At 32.3% G+C, this 14,506-nt stretch overlaps 1 protein-coding gene across 1 annotated transcript; it reads right to left on the bottom strand.

Moving 5' to 3' along the window:
• Positions 1–3,564: 3,564 nt before the first annotated feature.
• On the bottom strand, positions 3,565–14,151 carry LOC139492334 (perlucin-like protein). Its single transcript, XM_071280546.1, has 6 exons — positions 14,065–14,151; positions 10,300–10,419; positions 9,557–9,639; positions 8,144–8,237; positions 6,964–7,177; positions 3,565–3,646 (listed from the first exon to the last, which is right to left on the bottom strand). Exons 1-6 carry the CDS (start codon positions 14,114–14,116, stop codon positions 3,616–3,618), a joined length of 594 nt encoding a protein of 197 aa, XP_071136647.1. The 5' UTR covers positions 14,117–14,151; the 3' UTR covers positions 3,565–3,615.
• Between the last annotated feature and the right edge of the window lie 355 nt (positions 14,152–14,506).

Here is a 14,506-nt window from a genome sequence, read left to right on the forward strand (position 1 = left end):
TAATGGTTCTTAAGGGAATACATATTTGACATTCATCTATGACTATAAAATCATAATGATAACAATAAAAATAAAATGCATACCAAGTATTATGTTTTGATCCATTTCGTGATAACAATGTTTTATGAAAACTTTATTATTTTATGGATGATTTGCATGATCGATTGTGAATGGAATAGTTAATATATCAAAATGAATACACGGAATTCAAAGCCAATTTGATTCCATTCAAAAGCATAATGGTCACGGAAATTATTTGTGAAAATCCGTGCTCCTATCCTTTGGTATTAAAAAGGACAACGAAATACATAAATAAGGGTACTCAAAATGATTGTATACTTAACCATTTGCAGCAGGGATATGTTAGTTCTGTGAAACCATAGGGATCTATTCAAACACGATTTGATCGCAAAATAACTTAAGGCAACATTAGTCTACCGACAATTAACGCAAAAAGCGATAAATGATACAAATTAAGGTAACGGGGAAAACAAAAGAAAATCGCATCAACATGAAAAAAGCAAATCCGTTGGGTCGACAGGGCAACCGTCTCCTGCATTGCTTGCGTCACTATCCATGCATTTCCGCGCACAGTCAAAATGACGTAGCAATAACTAATTTATACTCGGTTAATTTAACCGATTTGACGACTTTTTGGTGTATAAAGATCTAAAAACATATCAGTTATAATATACAAACGCCACATCATGGCATCCAGGGAAGGCTACCGCTAAAAATATGAAACGTTGACTGTTGAAAATGTCAATCATCACATTTGTCATAAATTCTAATTTGAAGTCTTTAGTTGATGCCGTTTTCGCGGAAAATATCAAGATATTAAGAAGACCTTCTTGTTTTGGTAGTTCACGGAATCATCTGGGATGACCTCACTTAGATTATGGTTATGGGTAATATGGTATCATCAACCCATATGAAAGTGAAATTAAAAAAAGTTAGAGTATTTGTTTTTACTTTTGTTGTTGATAAGGTTTTATATGAAATCAACTTCATATAAGGACGACAAGTCCTTCAGTACTGGTGAACAAATTAGTACCAACTGTTTGAAGATGTATCAAACAACGTCTATAGACGTTAATAAAGGTTGTAATCTACTAATATAATATATAAACTCCAGTTGTTATCTATCTATGTGTTAGTTCGCCGACTTCAAACCAATGTATGGCATGCAGTGGTTGTAAGCAAATCTTTATTGGAAAAGAATAATTCTATTTTCGCTATTTTTCTTAATTTTACATTGATTTTGTTGTGAAATGATTTTCCTGGCTTGTTTTTCCAAGTCGAGTTAAATGGGAAAATTATGTCGTGATAAGCCAGCGTTAAGGAAAATAGTCATACACATATAATATATGCTCTTTTAACTCGAGGAAGGGTCTCGGATACCTATCAATACAAGAATATCACAGTTTGATGTCATTGTAGCCCAAGCAATCCTCTCATTTTAGAACCAGATATATGATTAAGGGTTGCTCAAACAGATGTTTCGTACTGCCTTTTTTGCTGTACTCCGACTTTTTACATTTTTACATTATGCCTGTTTGTTTTGTGCACACATCGTTGTCAATATAATTCAATATTTTGTCACTGTGAAAGGTTTATCAAGCTTTAAAACCAGTTTTTAATTTTCCATTTTCTACATAAGAACATGTCTTTACCAAGTAAGACAAGAGTGCACACGCTGAAATGTCTCGCCTTCTATACTAATCATTGATATTATGTTGATAGTCCTAAGTATAAAGCTAAGTTTTATTACAACTGTCACATAAACTTAACATTAACCAAGATAACTAAACAAAGACCAATGAACCTTGAAAATGAGGTCAAGGTCAGATGAACCATGCCAGGTAGACAGCTAACAGCTAACAATGCTTCTATACAACATATATAGTTGACCCATTACTTATAGTTTAAGAAAAGTAGACCAAAACACAAAAAACACAAAAACTTAACACTGTGCAATGAACCATGAAAATGAGGTCACCGTCAAATAAAACCTGCGCGACTGACATAAAGATCATAAAATATTTCCATACACCAAATATAGTTGACCTATGGCATATAGTATTAGATAAAAAGACCAAAACTCAAAAACGTACCTTTGACCACTGAATCATGAAAATGAGGTCAAGGTCACATGACATCTGCCCGCTAGACATGTACACCTTACAATCATTCCATACAACAAATATAGTAGACCTATTGCATATAGTATGAGAAAAACAGACCAAAACACAAAAAAATAACTATAACCACTGAACCATGAAAATGAGGTCAAGGTCAGATGACACCTGCCAGTTGGACATGTACACCTTACAGTCCTTCCATACACCAAATATACTAGCCCTATTGCTTATAGTATCTGAGATATGGACTTGACCACCAAAACTTAACCTTGATCACTGATCAATGAAATGAGGTCGAGGTCAAGCGAAAACTGTCTGACAGACATGAAGACCTTGCAAGGTACGCACATATCAAATAAAGTTATCCTATTACTTATAATAAGAGAGAATTCAACATAACAAAAAAATTTGAACTTTTTTTTCAAGTGGTCACTGAACCATGAAAATGAGGTCAAGGACATTGGACATGTGACAGACAGAAACTTCGTAACATGAAGCATCTATATACAAAGTATGAAGCATCCAGGTCTTCCACCTTCTAAAATATAAAGCTTTTAAGAAGTGAGCTAACACCGCCGCCGCCGCCGCCGCCGTAGCCGCCGCCGCCGCCGGATCACTATCCCTATGTCGAGCTTTCTGCAACAAAAGTTGCAGGCTCGACAAAAATGACAGTTGTTTTCCATTCGTTTGAAGTGTTATAGCTTTTGATTTTTCCATTTTATTACGGATTTTCCGTTTTGAGTTTTCCTCAGAGTTCGGTATTTTGTTATTTTACTTTTTCTAAGAGTCTCAAAGTATTCCCTATACAGCGAAAGAAGCAGTTTAAGATATTTTAATAGTCAGATGTTAATTAAAAAATACATAATATATAATGGATAATTATTTATCGCAATAATGACTAGTACACAATTTGAAGCCATACTAAAGTTGATTTTCCAGCCATAGTAATCACTGGGTATGTACTAACTGTCACATTGTATTACAAACTAATTAGATAGAATGTCTACAAAAGTAATATTTAGGAGTATACCAAGTGCCAAAACATCTTTTTTCAATATTGATTTAACAAGTGCATAAGGATGATAGGATTCAAATATACTTAAATATTATTTTAATTCTATCAAATGCATATGACAACTTATATTTCAAGTGATTAGTGCTTTGAAATGTGTATTTGATAGCCTTTGGCATTGTTTGGGAAATGGTTACCCAAAGGTTTCTGCATTGTATATTGTTTATATTGTTTTGATGATCATTCTTAACGTCACTGTTAGAGTTGCAAAAATAAAGTTAACAGTTCAACATGAGTAAAGTTCAACCAACGAACCATTTGCATCAGACTAGTATAAATTAACTGGGACTTCGGTATTTTAATTATTTTACGTTTTAAAATTAATGGCACACCAAAAAATGCAAGCTCGACTGTATTTAAAAATTTTTGTATTTTAATTCTTTCTCGTTCTTCGTGATAATTTTATCCAATAATAGGTTGTAAACCTACAGCACTGAAAAAGAAACAAATACAAAATAAGTACATATTTACTGCCATCGGAAATTATTTTGATTAAAGAACGATGACATGAGCGCATGATACGCCCGTGGTATTTCTTTTTAAAAATAAATTTATATGATTGAATTAGAAATAGTGCGAGCACTGCTCTAATACACAAAGAAAATAAAATGCACACAAACTGGTACCCATTGACACACAATGCATAATTTGGCATCATGGAGGCTTTTTCTAATTTAACTAAGGTTATGACCTCGTTTTTCTAACGAAACAATACTCGAACTCGTTATATATAACTGCAAATCTTGGAACGGTGTACAATTACTAACTTAGAGATTTGTTTGCGAAAGCATAGAAAAATCTAATTCTCCAGATCATCACTTGGAATAAGTGTCAAGTACTATCCAAAAAATGCATAATGACCTAAAGCTGCTGGAACTTCAACTGAATATATTAATGCTGTGTGACCACGCCTCCACATTAAAAAAATCTATGATTTGCAAAAAGAGCTCGGGTTCTAAGCATGCGGTTGTGAATGCTCTTCTTAGCCTTTACAAAGTATGAAATCTGCACTACATAATTTCTACGGTACCATTACAAATCGGTTAACTCAATTTGTCGGTGTCTAAACACACTAACAATATATTTTCGCTTGAGTAAATCATTTCTACCTGTACAGAAGTCTGCTCTAGATTTGCCGATTGTTTCCTTTTACAAGTTGTGACATTTTGACATGTTTACATATTATGTCTGTTTGTTTTGTTCACACAGCGTTGTCAATATAATGAAGTTTTCTTCGACTGTCATACAAGTGAGATGTTGTAATAAGCTTGCTATAAAACCAGGTTTTATCCACCTTTTTACACAAGGAAATGCCCGTACCAATTCATTCATATAACAGTTGTTAAACTTTCGATTGATGTGTTTGGCTTTTGATTTTGCCATTTGATAAGGGGAATTCCTGTTTTAAATTTTCCTCAGAGTTCAGTTTTTTTGGTGATTTCCATTTTTTTGTATGCATAGCAGAACACACCTACCCAGTCAACGTATTGCAAATTATCACAAAATATTGTAGGTGTCGAACAGTGTACAACGAATGTTATGGTTTATTTTGAATTGGTTCAATATGTTTTGATTAAATATTATATCATATAATAATGTATGAAATAGTCGAGTACTGGTTTAAATTATTATCGAGAAGCAACTGTATTCATACAAACTGTTATAGGAAATAACTTATTGTTTTTGTAATATTAGAAGCAGTTGGAATTATCAACTGCAACAATTATTATTCAACTCAAGGTTTAAATAAGACTTGATATAACCATAACAATTTAACTATTGATAGAAAGCATTATTGATAGTAAACACAAGGATGTATAATCATGCAAAACAGACTGTAACTTCTCAGCACTGAAAATGTCAAAGATTTGGGTAATTTGTGTACATTCCTATTTAAATGCACTTAAGGTGGTATAGGTGACTAAATTAAAAATGATAGAATTTGTTCATACTTTGCCAAAACGTAGTATATATTGATATGATCACAAATATAATAAAAATTAAAAACCAATTGTTCAAAGAACATTTGAGGGTCTTTCCACCAATAAGTATCTTTTTTGATATGAAAATATTAAAATTCAGTTGAAAATGTCAGTTCCTATGGCTTAATGATGTATAAATATGAATTTCAAGCAAAGGTCAAAATCTAGAACGTCCAATTAACCTATGACCTTGACCTCAATTTTAAGGTCATAAACCAAGGATTCCATATCAAAAGACCAGAGGTCTGTATTATGTATGGTTCATGAGTAATATCCCTTTACGCATAATTCTAAATATAAAAGGGGAAAAAAACTCCCATTTATTGTCTACGCACCCTTCCAATCAAAATTTTTAAGTTACGACATGTCGCAACTAACAATTTAGTAAAAATAATTTGTCGAAATCTTATAAAAATAATGAAAAAGAGTGAAAATAAGCCAAAATCAAAATTTAGAATTTGACCTTGACCTTTGACCTTGACCTAATTTTCATTTTTTTGGACCAAGGACCTTAAATCTAAAGATTCTAGGTCTCTAGCACTTATGGTTTACAAGATAGAAATGCATATCACTTATAACAAATGCATAAGGGGAAATAACTCTCATATGGAGCGTTCATATCGCTTCGGTCAAAATAGGACAAATCATGCGAAGGATATAACGAGCAATTTTGTAAAATAAATTTGTCATAATATTTTACGGTTGCGAAGGAGATGCGCTAACAAGGAAAACAGTGTTTGGGGAGATAACTCCTACAAAGAAAAGTATTCGTTTACGCAGGGTAAATTTCAAAAGCGCATAAACTGTTCGATATCATATACCAAATATCTAAGCGACATATTGCGAAACAAATGTTTATCGCAAGAACAAAATTAGGCGGAAGAAAAAAAAAAAAAAAAAATAATCAGAAGAAAAACAATAGGTCTTTCCACAGAAAAGTGGAAAGACCTAATGATAGGTCATTGTGCATTTTCTAAAGTTACAGTTTGTGACAAAATGACACATTTTGTATGGATTATAAAGAAAAAAATCATCAATATGGGGTTAGAAGCTAAAATTTAATAGAATTGTGAAATAAAATACGAGAATATAGCTTTTACAATATGTTTTGAGAATATCAAAAGAAAAGGTAGGGTTACCGTACGTTTTACCCGGCTATAAAACAAAATAGGAGAATTCCATGTAGATTCCTTCGATAAATGCAATGTTTCAGAGTTACCTCCCCTTAAATTGCCAATTTAGAAACATTACAAAACTAGCAAAAATAACCAACACTTGTAAAAAGATAAATATTAATAAGTTGCAATCTTATAAATTTGTTCTTTAAAATGAAAGTTCACATCAATTATCTGTATTCCTGCCTCAAGTTTTGCTAACTTAATTGAAAATCTGTACCTTAGGTTCTCTGTTTTTTTACAATCCAAGATGGCGAAAGACACCCATACCACGTTAATAATAGCGATGAACTGATAGTGGACAAACTTGATGTTTATTTACCTCTCTGATGTATAATGCAATTTTTACGTTAAAACAAATGCGTTTTGTATTTATTGTACTGATAAGCATCATGTGCTTAAAATAACTGAATCGATTTTTTTTCTATACACATATTGTAGAACTCCCCACACAATCGTAAATTTTAAGTCCTATCGATACAATATTGCTTAAATTAGCCTTACCAATTCTTTTGACAATACTATTATGACATACAAAGTATTTTTTTCTGTTTTACTTAACAAAATGTTTCTAACAATCAATCTTAACTTACCCTTTTTCACAAATGAATTGGAATAAAACTTTTTTACAATTAGCATCATTCCAATGCCAATGATAAAGGGCAGATAACTCTAAACAATTCTCGCCACTATCGTCAGAATTATTGGGCTCATTCGGGTACCAATTAGTATAAACTAATCCACTGCCGTCTGCCGACCATACCCAGCTACCTTCAGATTGGTCATCGGAACCTCCCATCCAAAAATCTAATTTGACGAAAGAGATTATATTTACCAGGTAATACACGTCCAATTTAATCGACATTACATTTTTTTCTTTGTCACTCTGTTTAAATAGTGTTTAAAATATAAGTGATTAAAAAACTATTTCAAATTAGATTAAACAGGTGGAAGAAAATTACGAAAAAATAAACGAATCCCCTTTCATTAATGCATTGCTAACAACATAAACATAAAATTGCAAATCTAAAGGTTAAAAATCTCGTGTAATAAACTCATATATGCTTGACTTCATTGATATGCTGTTGGGGAGGACGCAAAAGGTTCAATTCCAGCGTACGTTAAAAAAACCAAGATGCATGCGACATCTAGAAACTGTACAAACTTCTCTGAATGTTACTGAACCAAGCCAACTTACAAAGACATACAAGTCAGCTGTATTAGCTATATCTAGTTATTATTAGAATGCTGCATTTTCCTGACAATCAACTGGTAAAACAAGTTCAGTTTGCCTATGCTATTAAGCAATTTCGAAATAACTTAAATCGAAATTTCATTTATAGTTTGCATTTGCTGTGGACAGCGACAGATAAAACGCTATCCATTGAAACTTTGAAACTACTTAATAAGACTTGGGACAGCAAGTTTCCATAACGAAATTTTATTGAATTCTATATAAGCAGAAAAATCATGCTAACTCGTTCCCTAATTCATTTTTGTTCATGAATACATACCACTGAATGTGAAGCACGTAGTCACAAGTAATTGAGGGTTGAGTGGAATACATCTTTCGTTTGCACATCATGGAAATAGTCGGTGTACAAATGTATAACATGTTCATATTCGTTTAGGAAATTAAAGTGAATGAATCGAGATAAGTCAACCCAATCATTTCATCGAAATCTCTTGTCGATGGGAAATGCTAAAAATCTCTGTTTTCCTTTTGTTTCACAGAAAAATATTAACATATATATACATTTTTTATATACATACTTCTACCCAAAGGACTTGCATGTGTCATGATAAACTTTTGTTCCTCTGCATTATCAACTTTAACAAGATTAGCCTGATGAGTTTGACAGTATTTCTAAAAAACAACTATTGAATTGAATAAAATAAATTTCAAATTGTTAAAAAATTGAAGATTCTATAAAGTTATATACATGAGGTTCAATAACACTTGATTTGGTTAAATAAACCACTACAGTCATATAGCAGTCCAGTATTCAGTCTGTGGCATTCGTGAAATTGGAATGATGCATTTGTTATCTCCCTTATTTTATTTTTTTAGTTCTTTACATTAAGTTTCCCTGCGATTTTTGTTGTCTTTTATTTTTCAATATTTCTTGTGTTGATTCAATGTATCCTGGCTATCATATTTTGAAGAACTTCGTACTTTTTTTTATAAACTCTAATTTGTGGTCTTGTCTTAGGATAAAGAAATTACATATACTGCGGCTATATAAAATTTGATGTATCGCAGAGAAGTTATATACCGCCATTAATCGGAACTAAAATGGATGCTTTTGATGGTAATTCAAAATATTTAGAAGTTGAGAAAAATGCTGCTGATTTTCTGTGGCAGGTTAGTTAACCCCCCGTACTTTTGGTTGCAGTTTATAAATAAAACAAAATTTTTGATATATGCCAATAACAGCGCCATCCAACAATACAAAATAATTAATGACATCTAGAGATCAACATGTGGTCTTCAACACCAGACAGATGACTTACAATACTTCAAACTTAGAATCGTCCCAAGTTACAAAATGTAAACATAAAACAATCAGCATCAAAAAGAAATGAAACATTTGCATAATATAACTGCTATCAAGGTCACCGCTATTGATGTTCAAGGCTTGAGATAGGCATCTTACAGCATTGCAGACTCATGAAATTTATAAATCGTGATGTTTTCATATTTTACATCACTAGGTCGATACATTTGCTTGTGAACTATCAGTTTTCGAGGATATCATCAGCTCAGTTGTCTGTAATTCGGTACTGAAATTAAAGATTTATAACAATCCTTTCAAAATTTAGGGGGTTTATAAATTTTGAAATTACAAATAATCAGACAGATTTGGCTTTTTTATAAGGTTATGTTTGGGCATATATTTCTTCAATTGTGCCGGTTCTTATAAATCCTTGACTTTCAAATATATTTGACTTTTAGCGTTCCAGATGAAGGTAAATAAAGATCAGCGCTTTAGCCGCATGAAAGTTATAAAACGTGTTGTTTTCTTCTTTTCATCATCTTCTTCGTATCTATTATATGCTACGTTTTTGATGTCGGATTTTTAAAAGAGTTCGATGGTGTTGATACAAAATTGTTAGTGTTTATATCTAACTATTTTGATACAATGTTTGTTATATGATGAATAATAAAATAAAACGCTTTCTCACCGATGCCTCATACCAATTTAATCTATCTGTGCTAAACAAGTAACACGAGTTATGTAACTTTATCCATCCTGTTTGACAGTCAGCTGTAAATATATCAGTTGCAATATTAAACAGTTTCAAACATTTCTTCAAGAGTCTTTATTTTGAGTTCATCGCAAATGACGAGCGCTATGTATAAAATTTTATAATGGAACACTCTTCTTCAAAGAACAGCCATCGTCTTATTAGGTTCAGATGCATCTCAATTATTTTATTTGGTAAATAAGAAATGTCAGTATTGTCTGTGTGTTTGTTATGTCAAATTAAACTTTAGTTTTACAAACAGCTTCCATTTGCTCTTGATCAACTTTGTATTCTCGAATTTTAACAATAAAAACTTGTTCCAGCTGAATTATAAAACGTCAGTAGAAAATAATGATTACTATATACAATTGTGACATTTTTTAAGTGTGCATACATTTCAGGTTCAGATGCACAGAATGGTGTTAACATGATTTTACATATTATGTTTGAATCTTTACCACAAGAATAAACATGTAACATATCAATTCGAAAAGTGTGTCTGGTCGAGTGACCCCAATCGCTTGAGACACTGATGTTTCAAGATTATCTACACAATTTTAAAATTAAATTTGGAGCATACTTTGATAAGGATTGACCAACTTTAATAAATAACAAAAGTATAATAGGTGAAAAGTGTGAACTAGAATGTAAACGTTAATCTGTTATGGCAAGATACTTACAACATAGTTTACATGTAGCCTTGCAAAACATTTTTAAGTCGGTATTACATGCAGTCTTATCACACGTGAGACGAGAATCATCAACACAGGATTGTTGTACAGCTTGGGTCCTTGATATTGCTGAAAACACAATCATTACTTTAACATGTTTGAAGTGGTGATGCAAGTTTATATCGCGAAAGTTTCTATGTATCTTGCATTGGCGTTTGATTTTGTTGCACTTCAGTGTTTCTGTTGTTCCGTTGTTTTTCCTCTTATAGTTGATGTAATTCCCTCGGTTTTAGTTTGCAACATGAATTTGTTTTCTCTCATCAGAATACTCATGATTTTTTGGGCTGGAGTTTAAGCGAAAGAGTAAATAGGTGAACTATTTATATACTGAAATTGTTCGTTTGTGTGAATTCATAATGTTTTGGCAGTCATCATCCATAGCAATATTCTGGCTAGGATGTGAGTGCAGAGGGGCACAATTCTAAGATTAAGGGTAGATTGGCAAGGTATATTGTCTTTAAAGGGACAAACCTTAAAATGTTTATTGATGAAAATATCAAATAAATATGTAGGACTCTAAAGTACGATTGTGTATCACTCTAAAGTGCGATGGTTGTTTGTTTGCTAAAGTACGATTAAATATCACGCTGAAGTGTAATGGATCAAAAGGGTAATTAATGTTAAAGGGCTTAAAACTTTAAGCAACACGGATGTTAATAAATAATCTTTTTGCAAAAGCTAGTATGCTTAGGTTTTATAACATATGTGAAATACTTTATAATTACCGGTAACTAGCTATATGATACCGTATACGCACATGTCAATGTAAAGATGCAAGCATTTGACCTAACCATTTTCCATTGAATGGTTCTAGATTAATATGGATACTATCTAGATGTCACCGACATGATTTATTCAAATTAAGAATTCATGTAGAAAATTCCGCAAGGCAAGGTTGATTGTAGCTGAAATTTGACTATACTTTGTTTCATTCAACTCATCGCGCTTCAACGTTTTATCTTTCGCTTACGAAATATTTTGCTCAAATGTTCCTTTTTCAAGCAAACCCAGACAAGCGCATCGACCACGCGAAATTAAAAAAAAAAGTATTTTTGTTTTAAACGATCAATGGAGAAAACATCACACATATAATCTTCTGATCACTTAATTAGAACCACGTTATCCGGGTGTCTAAATGATTCGTACATCGCCAGGTCAATACCCCAGTAGGTGGTCTGGTTGTCCCCAAGAACCTGTCTGTTGTCCTCTCTTTTGACATATATGAGAATTACTGGGGTCTTACAAAATTAGATAAAATCTCACCACCAAAAAAGCATGAGACTATATGCCTGTACTAATTGAACAAATATAAACACGGTTTACTGAGGGAGCGAAATTCCAAAACGGTGGAACAAACAAAACCTGTCTGTTGTCTTAACTTCTGACACATAGGAGAAATTCATTTTCATTTTTGTTTCCAACTTTTGGTTTTTGTTATACTTACAAGATGTCATCACTGAAAATGAAGTTTCAGTATTAGAGACATACACATTTGCGTAAGGACAAAAAATCAGTGATATCTTATTTAATTTCTACTGCCATATGCCAAAGATCCTCTTATTAGGTATCATTTTCAGAAAAAGGCATATATGTTAGGAAAAATTAAGATTTACTGTAAAAATGGTAATTACTAGTTGATGAAGTTTTACCTTCACAGAAAACTTAGATTTTAGTTGCTAAGGGAACGACCTTTTGATATTTGGGGTGGGGGTGGGGGCAGGAGGATTTGTTTTTGATCGGTTATTACTTTTTGTAAACTAAGAGGACAGATTATTCATTTTCTGCACTATTGAAGCAGGATTCTTCATTTTCATTAAAGCAAGGGACTGATTATTCATTTTCACAACTATATTTATGATAATCGAAAAACATACAATTTTTAAATGATTTGTGTATTATAAATAATACATGTATAGTCAACATGGTCAAGTCATTATGTACCATTTAATCAGAATTAATCATCATCCTGGGCAGAAATGAATCTTTTATATTCCCAACTGCATATCTACATGTGTTGCATACATTCATAGTATTAAAGTTTGGTTGTAGCTAGACTGTTTTAAAGGTAACGGCAAACGTATGTGGCCGAGCGGAGCGATGCATTTTTTTAAAGGGTTTTTGAGCCACTAAAGGCCTAAGAAGCTATAGAACAAATGATGCAAAATCATGCTTTCTGGGTGTTCCGAAGACCCTTTCTTAATTTGAAAATGTTAGTTTTGTTTTAATAACTTTTTGACAATATTTTGGTCTCAAAGCAAAATGTATAAATTAAGTTTCTAGAGACAACACCAGAAGACCAATGTGCATGATAAAGCAAAAATGAAATTCACATAGTTAGGCTGTTAAACTCATGATCAAATTCATAACAAAATTACTAGATTACAAAATGAATACAACACTCACAGAATACAGAAGGGGAATCAATAAACAAAAGAAAAATGAATAAGAAACATTCATCCCAAAAATTCAGGGCTACGTCTGAGGGAAAACAGAACTTGCTTCTTAAAAGGCACTCGCCGTGAACACAATTTGATATGGAGACAAGCGTTTGGTTTTGAAATTTCCTACATAAGGCATTTGCCTCAATGTAGTTACGGCCCTGTTAAAATAAAAGTGAGGTAAGGTTTCCTGAAACAATATACCTCAAGTTAAATGAAACCAATTTTCAGACAGTTCAAGTATATTTAAATAATATTTATACTTTTATTATTAAAAAAATTGGGAAGTGTTTTCCGATTTTTTTTTGGGAAAAAAATGAATTTATGAAGAATCTGGTGCCATATCATGCTTTCGATTAGACCTGCTGTGTTATTTATTTTCATTACATTGCAAGTCAGGTAACTTATTTTCAAACTACCACAGAACAAACTATTTATTTTTGTGATTATCAAGGCCAAGTTATTTATTTTCAAAATCCTCCTGCCCCCACCCCCAGAATATCAAATGGTCGTCCCCTAATAGTTTAGCTATTATGAATTTAGATAATTTTTTTTAAACAGTAAGTGCAGTCGATCAATGCTCATACAATGTACTTTGAACTAGCTATAAAACTATAGTGAATGCATTTCAAAGAACAAAATTAAAGCCTCTTATTGTAAAAGACTCTTTTTGCAAGTTGTTGGAAATGTTATTGCACGACAAAGTATTGGAAACAGGTAGTATGTGTCTGTCAGAGATGAAAAGCGCAAATTCGTTTGAAGACATTAGTGTTGAGCAGCTACCTAAATAAAGAGTAATTCTGTTCAGTAACATTAGATGAAGGTATACTACAATTATAAAACCTTTTAAAACATTCGAAGTGTCGGCAAAAGGTAATAGGTGTCTGACAGAACCAACAATCGTTTACACGGTACAACTTATCCCTGTCACGCTTCTGGCTAAGATTTATTTTCTGTTTGTAGGAGAAATAAATATGTGACAAAATACCTATTCAATTTAAAACAAAATGCAGCGTGTCTGCAAACAAAAAGAAGAAGTCTGACATATCCGGATAATTCTGGCATGCTGCTGCTGCTAATCAGCGAAAACATGTGAAGCAATTCTGTTCAAAGGTACACAAGTGACGAAAAAACATGTCCGACTGATAGACTAACAATGTGATTGAAATATAAAAATAATTAAACCCTACAATCAGTAAAGCACAGATCAGACGAATATTCTCTTATATAAAAATATCTGGCATTATAAGCTCATGTTTGAAATGTACCTGCTTACCACATAAGACAACTGTGAAGAAAATAACTGTAAGCGATTTGTATTCCGTCATTGCTGCAGATTGTGTTTAAAAGGTCTAACATTAAGAACTTGATAAGGCATTTAAGATAAATATGTAAATTGCTTATCAGCCCAGTAGTCAGTTCGTTTGTGCTAACATGAATTATCATTGATATGGTTATATTTATAAATTAACTGTTTACAAAAGTTAGAATTTTTGAAATACTAAGGCTTTTCTACCTCAGGCATATATTACCTTAGCTGGATTTGGCAAAACTTTTAGGAATTTTGGTCCTCAATGCTCTTCAACTTCGTACTTTATTTGGCCTTTTTAACTTTTTTGGATTTGAGCGTCACTAATGAGTCTTTTGTAGACGAAACGCGCGTCTGGCGTATTTTTACCCAAAACCAAAGGAATAAATCATGAATTTCATTCTATTTA

Source organism: Mytilus edulis, chromosome 10 (genome assembly GCF_963676685.1).
Source record: "Mytilus edulis chromosome 10, xbMytEdul2.2, whole genome shotgun sequence".
NCBI lineage: Eukaryota > Metazoa > Mollusca > Bivalvia > Mytilida > Mytilidae > Mytilus > Mytilus edulis.